Raw genomic sequence first — 11,391 nt, forward strand, 5'->3', positions numbered from 1 at the left:
TTTCGGGGAATTCACCATTCATAAGACACAAGTTGATAGCATGCCTCAGAGGTTCAGCAATTATTGGGCATGCAGCTTTTATTACTGAGCTTGGAATATCTCCCACCCGGTCGATTTGGTATTCTTCAATCCCAGAATAATTTTCTCAACCTCACCTCTGCTTAATCTCCTGAAACAAAACTGTCTACCTTGTCCTTGAGCATTTCTCAGAAGATTTATACTTTCTCTCAACAACATTGGTCGAGAAACTTCATTATCAGACCGCAGAAAATGATTGTTGAAAAGTGTAGCTACATCCTTAGAATCAGAAATGACCTTGCCTCCCTCATTCAATTCAATATTTATGTTAGTGTTTTTTTGTAATCCTAGCTCATTTTTGACAACTGCCCATGTACCAGCATTCAAATTGGACGATTTGGTGATGAATTCCTCGTTATTCCGTTGTTTAGCTACAGATATAACCTTTCTAAGAATTTTCTTGTAAGCCTGAAAATACTCTAAAAAAGACGGACTCCTATTAGTTTTGGCCTCAATAAACAGCTTTCTCTTCATATCACATTACGTTCTTATACCCTGAGTTAACCACTGCTTTTTCAAATGAGATTTGTTCTTTTTGAAATGTTTAACAGGGAAAGCTGATAAGAAGGATGAATGAAATTCCGAAAAGAAAATATTGAATGCAGTTTTAGCAGTTGAAGCATTAAAGCAAGAATGCCATTTTTGTTTCTCAATAATTTCAAAAATGTTTCAATTGATGCTTTATTTATGACTCGTTTGGACAGATAAATGTTTTTTTGAGTGGGTTCTAATTTTTGCTTGAGCTGGATTATCTGGGCCGAGTGATCGGACATTCCCAAGTCAACTGTACTACCATTGACACCATCTAACATGTTATCAGTTATAACATTATCAATACAAGTGGATGTTTGTAATGTTAATCGAGAGGACTCCTTCAAAATAAAGTCAAGATTATAGGAATTCGTCAAATTAGTAAACTCAAAGCTACTTGAAGTTTCCTTCAGCATGTCAATGCAATACCCAAGGATAGCAATACCATTGCTAATCAAACATTGCCATTATAACGTGGACCTCACTATAGGAACTAGAATAAAATGAATAACCAACTAAAAATTTATTAATAGGCAACCAAAACAGTTATAAGAAAATACAATACAGTAACTAGTAAACGTACATCAAGGTCCGGTGTTCAAATCAAATCACTTATTAAATCAAGTGGAACATTAAATCTATAGATATAATTCACAGAAACTTGGCTAATGACAAATCTGCAGAAAATGTCCATGAATCTGAATTTAGTTTCGAAGAATTCTTTAACGGGTTGAAGAAATAAGACGGGGCCGCCGAAAACAATGGATGGACAGGTAGAAGTTCTAGAGACCCTTCAGTGGTCACCTATTGTTATTGAATTTCGACATTTTCATGGTCTATTTACCACGTGGTTAGATTTACCACGTGGTTAGATTTACCACGTGGTTAGATTTACCACTCCGAGCAATATATTGGTGGACCAGTGTGGTTACTTGAAGGCACTTTCAGCTGTAAACTAGTGGTAGCATAGTGATTGAATAAACACACATATTACTATTGATGATAAATAAAAATTTAGTCAAACGTACGTGATGTGTAAAGCCCACGTCGATTTTTGGACGTACATTTGTTAGCCGTCCTTGAAAATTCTACGATATTGAATGGGACTTGACATACACATCATATGTTTGCCAAGTTGTGTGCAATCTAATAGAATTTGAAAGGACGCCAAAAAATTGTACGTTCAATAAGTATCGAATTGTATGTAACTCAAGTTAGTCTGTATACAGCTTGTGAGCAAGAAAATTCAAGTAACAGATGTATGGTGAAAAGTAATAGATAAGTTGGTGCTACCAGCTACCAGCTAGAATTGCCTTCAAGAAAGCACACGGGGCCTCTAATGAGAGTGTAATGAAGCGGGATCAGAGGACAATAAAGTATGGTAGTCAAGAGTTCGAGGATGTACCTTTTTGGAACAATAGCCCAGTGTACAGGTGGCTTTAGAACCAGCCAGTCATAATGTTATTTTTGAAACCGAACTAAACTATGGTAAATTTGTATTAATACTCAGGTAGGTGGTTCAACAGTCTTAGTTCTGAAAATCATTAATAATATCAATTGTTGAAAAATAAACGTGAAGTAAGTCTGTGAGTGTGAGTGTTTTTCTACACTGTTAGGCTCAACTCACACTACCTCGACTTGAATCGTACGACTCCAGTCGAGGATACACCAGTCTCTCGACCTTACGACTTTTTCGCTTATTGTCACTAATTCAGTTCCATGCTACTCTATTTTCTAAGCATACTTTATTAAAAATATAAGATCCAACTCGTCACCAATTTGCAAGTAACATTATAATAACTATTATGAATATATTGTCTTATCTAATTCGTATTATTGTCTTATCTAAGATGATAAAACATCACTTTCATTAAACATAACCTCACTTTCATTAAAAATGCACGGTACTACGCAACTAAAGTCGAGGCTCGACCAACATGTCGAGTCGAAGCTCGACTCTGTCTCACAGTCGCGAGGTCGCGGAGACTAAAGTCGTCTTGTCTGAGTGTCACCATTTGAAAACACATGCTGCGTCGAGAAGAGACTAGAGCCGCAGTCTCTTCTCGACTTGAGTCGCGTAAGTGTGAGTTGAGCCTTAATGCTGATGTTTTTCCAACCTATAGTACAGTATCACATTGAATATTTTCAATTATACAAATTATTTTTTGTCAGTATCTTCATAATATTATTTGGAACAAAGACCTTCGATGATCAAGATAACTAGAGTTTGATAGTATTTATATTATTCTGTATGATTAGAATTTTATTAATGTGCTTACTGTTGCTATAAATAATCAAGCCAAAGAAAATGAAACTTTGTAAAACGCAAAATAAATATTGTTCAGACACTTTGAAAGTAGGCGTGACATGTTGCATTGTTTTAGAAATTAGAGTTGCATTGGATCAGCCTATATAATAATATTTAACAACATATATCTACTTGCAGTAGCAGAAGACTTCGGTATAGTTTGCAGCAATTAATTTTTGGTTTCGTTCAAAATTATTATATAATCTTCAATTAGTCACAAATCTGTTGATAACTGCTTGTCTATTCTTATTATAGTAACTTGTGAAGGTTCAATATTGTAAGGTAGTGTAGGCCTATACTCTGCGGCAAGCACTATATTGAGGTCCACTTTATAATGGCAGTATTTGATTAACATTGGGGTTGCTGCTATCCTTGTCTATCATTCGACAAAGCAGATAGCGCTATCCTCTTCTATCTCCGCAACGTTGCCAGATCGTTTTAAAATAACGTAGAAGTATAATTAACAAAATATTTAATCTCAATTTCAAATATTCATTATTTAATCATTGAAAAATAAATTTTCTTGACGATTCTAAACAAGACTGAACAGTTAATACTACATCAGATATCCGGTATCAGTTATATTCTGTTGATGGTAGAGAATTGGCAACGCTGTTCTTCTATCTTTCTCCACTGCTATTATAACGTGAACCTCACTATAGCAGACCGCCCCAAGTACGAAAAGGAGTCTTCTATTTTTTCAGGCATGTCAACTTGAATTCCAAGTTATTTCATTTGAACTTGGCAAACAGTTAGTGCCGGTTGCATAAAAGCCTGTTGAATTTTAATCGTGATTAATCCCACGAGAACCAATCAGAGAAGCCGTCTTATCAAAAATATCTTCTCTGATTGGTTCTTGTGAAATTAATCATGGTTAAAATTTAACCGGCTTTTGTGCAACAGGGCCTTAGAGATGTTGAATATATTTTTTTGTTTTTAGGCATGGGATCTATTGCCAGAAAAACGACCGAACTTCAAAGACGTCAAGTCTAAACTGGTCCAGTTGAAGGCGACAACACTGTGAGACTTTCATGTTGCAACATAACGGACTCTATGTTACTCGAACATTGTCATGTTGCTACAGAGACTGTCATGTTGAGTGAGTGGCATTACTGCTTGGTGCGAACAACACAGTTGTTCAATGTAAATAACCATTCTGTACAGGATGATTCATTCAGAGCTTGCACTGTTTCTAGATGGATAGGTTTTCCGTAGGGTAGTTTCACAAGGATTGCCCTATTATTTCCAATTTTATTAACATTTTGAGTCATTTTTACAAATAAATAACATATTTTATTTTATTCTTTATTTTTACGACCATTTGCACCAACCAAATGAAACGACAATTAAATGGTCGCGTTTATCATTATGTTTTTCAATCCGAGTTTAATAGTTGATCTATTTTCATTTGAACTGAGATGGTGCATAATTGTCTAATTGTAGAAGAAAGTTCTTCGTTTGAGACCTAGATTAGACGCTGACTACATATTTGGAAATGTTTCGCACTTTCATAATTTGTCCGTAGAAAACCTGATACGAAATTGAACTTTCTATTTTGTTGTTTCAAACACAGTCAACACAGCAGATATACAGTCAATATATTGATGAAAATGAACTTTTTAGTTCAATTACCGAACTTTTTCAGTAGTATTTTTATAGTGGGGAGTTGGAGTCACTATAAATATAAATGCCTGGAAAATGGTTTTCGGCTTGCCAAATACAGCAACGTGGGAAACTTTCCAGGGGCTAGTAAGATGGTCAGTAAGCATGCTCATTAGATGGTCAGGTGGCAATGGCCTTTGTAACAATCCTAATTCATAAATGTATTTCAATCCTAAAATACCTGTTATCTCTTTATATACGTTGATGTTTCTTCTCTTTATATTAAATATACACAACGTCCAATTAATAGCAACCCAAATTCAACCGCGAATTCATTACTTCAATTTTGACTAGAGTTTGTTTTATTTAGTTGCTGAAATTTAAAATTGAAATGCAAAGATGGATCAAAGTTGGCTGAACCTTACAATTTTCAATACCCACTGCATCTTATCAAGGTTATGATAGTGGATAAGATGATATACTGTAGTAATTATTGTTCTATAGGCTACCTAATCCAAACTAATAACATCACATTATTAGAAAGTGCTTCCTTCTGGAAGAATAGTTATTGATGTTTATGTAAGTTTTTATTTTTATTAAAGTCATTTTATTGAGTTAATGTAATTAAAAAGTATTTTATGCATTGACTAAGTGAAGTCAATTTATAAGAGTTGAAATGCCGACCGTATGAGATTGCAAGCTCATAAAATTGTAATCCAATTGGAGCAAGGTCAAGACACGTTCCCATGATGCATTACAGCAATTTGCCTCAATATGGCATATTGAGTCTTCTTTTGAAGTCAGTTTACTTTCTATTTTGGTCCACTGATCACTGCTCACCTCGAAATTGTAATAAGTTAATTAGACTATTCAGGTTCCTCAGAAATGAGAGTGTTCGAATTAGATTGTATATTTAAATGTGTTGTCTGCTTTGAAATGGGGAACAGACTTCAGCGCTACAGTGGGCGTTTTATAGTCAACTAATATTACAAAATTCCTGATTCTAAAATTATCAAATAACTGAGCATAATTATTATAATTGAAGTTTAAAAGCAAAACACCAACCTAGCCTTTAACTAAGGTCTCCCCAACCATAATCCTTTTTTTTAATTGCGGATGATGTCCACATGAACTTTTTTGCTTGTGCGTCCGTGGGTAATGGGGAGTGCGAGAGTATGTTATGTATGATATGATCAAACGTCCATGCCTAATCGATGAATTTCGGTGGGATTCGAACCCGCGACCAGGTAGCATTAGCAGACTGAAGGGTGCAACGCCTGAGTCAACTCGGCTATCTGGCCTTCTAATTTCATTTAAAATGATGACCACACCTGCATTCTTAGCCGTTCGTTAATATTGCTCTTGTTTTTAAGCCAATGTTAGGGAATTGACAGCCTGCAAACGTTCAGTGAAGTGAGAGGAAAAGTAATAGATATAAAACGTCCGCTATTAGGGACGCTAAGACGCTATATATATATATAGAAATAGCGATTAGCACCAGCCACCGTAGATAGGGGGGGCGCTATATCTATATATAGCCACTATTGATATAGCGGTAGACATCAGCCACTATAGATAGGGCGCTATCTTTATAGATATAGATTGATATAGCGATAAGCACCCGAGAAGAGATCTCCAGTGATACCAGTTGTTAACAAGTTCCTAATCAACAATGGAATTTAATAAAAAATAATAACATTTCTGATTTCATAACAGTCAACGAAAACTATCGATTGCGAATTGCGAACGAACGATATTTGATTCTAAGCCCCGTCCTTTATGGGCAAAATTCGCTGAGATTTCTGTTCCATTATTTCATGGCTACATCACATCATAACAAAGGATGAATAGAAGAATTTATAAATGAATAAATAAATTGATCGATTATTCTATTGAACTAGCTTCTTCCCAATAAAATGGATAACGTACAGTACAAAATCGTTTACAATATGAAATTATATTATTATATTTAAAGTTATGCCAATTACAATAACAGTTGACTGAATTTAACTGAAGTTGAATGATGATATATCTATTTTCAATAGTTTAAATAATGTGTATTGTATATTGTATTGATTGATTGATGATGATTGTTGTATAGGTCTACCGGGGTTTGGATTATAAAATGTTATTTATTTTTTTCGCAAATATAGAGCAGATGACTATGCTGCTCACACACACTATAGTGAGATTCATATTATAAAGTAAGTATCTGATCAACATTGTTTTGCTATCCTTGGCTGTCATTAGAGAAAGTAGATTACACTATCCTTCTCCAACTTTACAACGTTGCCAAATTGTTTGTATGAAGAAATATAATGAACCAAGAAAATATTCAATTTCAAAAATATATATTTTCTTGGTAAATAGAATATAGTTTGAGATAGAATCGATTATTATTAACAGAAATCAATCATTAATATTAGATCGGGATAACTTGAATCACTGGTCGACTATGGTCTTTAGCAGGCGGTGGAACCGGGAAAGTGACATCAATGCATTCCCATCATTTCCACAGACTGTGTAACGTGAATCCATACAATTCGTTCCATAAATCGTGGTCGACTATAAAAACTAATACAATTATAAGAGTTATTTTGTAATCTTAAACATGCCTTAAAGCCTGTTTTCACTACAACCAAGTGACGAATACAAGAATTTATTCTTGAAAACACTTTTCTATACTGTAAAACATATTATTTGTTTTACGGTATTGGAGATTTTTAATAATTTTTCTTAACTAGGCTAGGCAGCATTTGCTAGTATATTTTTTGAGAAATATAAGTGATTATGAAAATCAATTACCGTATATTAAATTGTTGTATCTCGATCAGAGCTATTACATTTTTGTTATGAGTTTTCCTGTTCCTTGAGCTCGTTAACATTCGCTTGCAATTCAATGGGCAAAAATTGCACAATAATTTGCCCAGTTCAGAAGTTGTGTTAAATATGAGAGTTCATCATGAAACCTTCGTTTTTATTTTAAATGCGTGAATGTTTGTATGAGCCATTAATAGAGTGTGACATGGAATTAATGTTATATCAAGTCAACTTTTGAAATTAATGTCGAATTGATAGATAATTATTGTAGACTATCAAAGTCTTTAATATTATTGAGTTGTAATTCTCATAACTCAGTACTATTCCACTGTTTGTAAGATTTTTTCACGCATAGTCATGAAAGCACTGTAAAAAAATTATTGTTAGTCGAAGTTTCGATTAATCATTGATATAAGATTTTTCAAATCAATACATTCTATGAAAAGTAATTTGTCGAATTTTGTAATTCAATTGAGAGGCAATATCATAGCAATTCTGTTTTGTGCACTTTCATAATGTATAATTCATCAATTTTCTCAAAACAATAAAATATATTGGCATCGAAATTGATACAAAGGTATTAATTTCTCTTGACTTCAAAAATTTCAATTTTTTAAAACTTTAATCACTTCAATTACTACACAGAGATTTACTCATGAATTAACAGTGTAAAGATGTATATTAATACTATTATGTAAATAGGGTAGATTTTATTATACTCTGAATAACCTTTCATTGTTGAAAGGAAGGGTTGACATTGTACAAAGAAGCATGAATCTACTTATATAGATAATAATTATTAATACTTTTTTTCCTTAAACTCATCAGACTTTTTCGTGCTTTCTTCAGCATTTATTGAAATGCCAAATTACTGTTTGTGTAAATCTTATAAGTCTTGTGTAAATCTTTTAATTGTGTCAATATTTGAAGAGACTCATGACTGATTCCGCTGAATAAAAAATACATGTATGTATTTTACATTTTATAATTTACATACTATTTACATACGTACAATGTATTTTTATATTGGATTAGGTCTTCCATTTTTTTTCTCCAAGAGGATTGATATTCGTCCGTGGAACTAACGGTTTAATAAGTTAGAAACTTTCTGGATATTTAGATATTACCTGGATTAGAATATTATTAAATTCTAATTTAAATGGTCAATACAATTCAATATAATCAATTTCCATTTTTTAATTCACTTTGATCATGTCAGTCTCCAATTATAATTTTCTAGTCTTCATCAATATTCGAGGTACAAATTTTCAGAGTCATGATTTAAGAGAACGTTATCTGAAATTCTTTGGTTATAAGTATTTGAGATTGCTAAGGACCAAATCATATTTTTGCGGCGTGGGGTTGAGGCGTGTGTTTTGAAGCTAATCAACATGACAATGCAACAATATTATTGGTCATTCAAGTGAAAATATCAACTATAAATACAGAGACCGGCATATTAATCTGACGATTTTGTAGTAATTGTTATGTTCGAACCACTGTCATTGAAACGGGGGAAATGTTGTACATCGACAGTTCTATTCTTGTCATTTCAGTAGCCAGTATGTTTTGGTGAAGTGAACATGAAGCGATTGTGATCGAAGCTTATTTTTAAAATAATGACTCAGTTATTCTAACCAGCGTTTATGTCGCAGACATTTCAATAATTTAAATCGACACGCGCCTGTTTCCCCAGTAAGAATACGATCTTGTTGTGGGTAAATAATTTCAGGAACCCGTTGTCCGCTTTAAAAACTAAACCAACAGGACGAAAACGAACCGTGAGAACGCCTGAAAACGCCTGAGTAGCTGCTAGACGGTCTCCACGACGTTCAGCAGTGAAACATGCTGTTGCGCTACCCATTTCTGATCGAAGTGTACGACGAATTCTTCATTCCGACCTAAAATTCCATCCGTATAGGATAATGTTAGTACAAGTGCAACAACTCAATTCAAATTATTGGGCACATTGCAAAACCGCTTGTGAGATCATTCTCGAAAATGTCCACCAGGATGCCGTTATTCTTTCAAGTTACTATATAACATTTTCATTTTTCGGGATTTGTGAATAAACAAAATTACCGTTATTGAGCAGCCAATAATCTACAGAACTAAAGGAAGTCATTCAACGAGAAATTGAAGCAATTTCACAAGTGATGATTGAGCGAGCAATGGCAAATTTTAGAATTAGGTTAGGTGAGTGTGTGAAAAGTAACGGAAATCATTTGGATGACATAATCTACCAATAAACAACTTTTTGAGAAATCTATGTAATTCACTATAAATTGCAAAATTTGATCTTTAATTTGATATATGATTTAATTGTACAAAACACACTTTAGTTATTATACCTCACAAATCGTCAGGTTTTTATGCAGGTTCTGTATAACTAGTAACTATTGGTTTCAAGTATAAAACTGGATTCTCACATATCAGACTAAAATTGCCATGGGTTCCAATAGGACTATTCGTACTCGGTGCCGGTTACTTTCACTTGCACTGATGCTGATATGTTGAATTCCAGCTTTATCGCCTGAAACACTGGAACTTAGTACCTCTCTGATATTTTCTGCTAATTGCAATTTGGCTTCTTCATCCGATTCTGTTACAATACTAGTATTTTATTCATAAAATCTTCGAATTGAAAAAATTGTCAATTTTTTTGGAACAATACGAAATGCGCAGTTGAAAAAGCTATGCATTGTACTGTGCTGAGTTGAAGTATTATCTTCGATCACTCAATACTATAAAGAATTTTATTTTTAGATATTAAATTTAAGTTTATATTTACTCTTACTCATAACACTTGTCCAAATGAGAATATAATACTAGCCTATGACTTTATGAATAGAATTCTATATATTTGAAAGAAATTTTATTTCGCTTTCCAAACAATGACTCAACATTCATTCCCTCCCCCCCGCTATTAAAATGTCCACATATATATATATATATATATATATATATATATATATATATATTATATATATATATATTAATTAATAAAAAAATATGAGTGCTTAATGGACTGATTCCTACCATACATAAATAAAAATATTTTGCATTGTATTATTAATAATAGTGTTTGATTTTATTTCAACTAGTGAAACTTTGTATTAGTTTATGAAGATATTTCCCAGATTTTTATCTTGGTATGTATTGTTTGTTTATCATGGTTAAAAATGTGCAATAGAATTGATTTTAATACAGTATTGTTTTTATTGTGAATTCTAATATTATATATATGATTTTTAATGTAGACCTTTCCAAAATTGTTGAAAATTGTGAATGTAAATAAAATAATCAGATTAATTCTAAATAAATTTTGTTTTTAATTTGAAATTTGATTTTCGAGAAATCCGGTTTGTACAGGTGGGATGCGGAAGTTTCAATAATTAATAATGTATTTATTTATTTAATATTTCCTTATTTTATTATTTCATGATTATATAAAATAATCATGTATGTTATTTATTTATTTAACCGGCTTTAGTGAAACTGGCACTGATACTCTTCTCTCAGTTACCAGAGTTACAGGAGAAATCCAGATGATGTAAGATATGTAAGAAGTATTCAGAATAAGGAATATCTCCCGAAATACTTTGAAGCAAAAAAGATAGATGGAAATACGTACCGTATCAATCTAGAAAAGGACTCAAAATAGGAAAGTGGGAAAGAAACGTATTGTTACAGATAATACTGCTTCTGGCTGTGATCCTTCATCACCAACCCCTGGTAGGCTACAAACGTACGAGGTAGTGGATGGAGTTGACTAACACCCGGTGTAGTATACGGAGATGTACGGACTCATACCAGTATGAGTCATACTCATACACCATACGCATACTCATATAATTAAATGTAAATAAAAATTTGTGTTGGTTTATGAAGATATTTCAATAATTAATCATGTATTCATTCATCCCGTATGAAATGGTCACATATACACACATATACTCATATTGAAGAAACTTACTTGACGCAAATGCGTGACAATATTTTCCAAAAATTACGTTTATTGTATTCTTCATATCCTTCATCTCGCAAAAAAG

General features: G+C 32.9%; 1 protein-coding gene across 2 annotated transcripts in view; it reads left to right on the top strand.

Annotated features, from left to right (window-relative positions):
- Window positions 1-10,658, top strand: part of LOC111050739 (tyrosine-protein kinase CSK) — an 84,049-nt gene extending 73,391 nt beyond the window's left edge. For both annotated transcript variants that reach the window (XM_039435399.1, XM_039435398.1), the window contains one exon: window positions 3,858-10,658. In XM_039435399.1, coding sequence (XP_039291333.1) covers window positions 3,858-3,941 — 84 coding nt within the window. In that variant the 3' untranslated portion in view covers window positions 3,942-10,658. The remainder of the gene's footprint in view (window positions 1-3,857) is intronic.
- Window positions 10,659-11,391: the final 733 nt, after the last annotated feature.

Source organism: Nilaparvata lugens, chromosome 9 (assembly GCF_014356525.2).
Source record: "Nilaparvata lugens isolate BPH chromosome 9, ASM1435652v1, whole genome shotgun sequence".
NCBI lineage: Eukaryota > Metazoa > Arthropoda > Insecta > Hemiptera > Delphacidae > Nilaparvata > Nilaparvata lugens.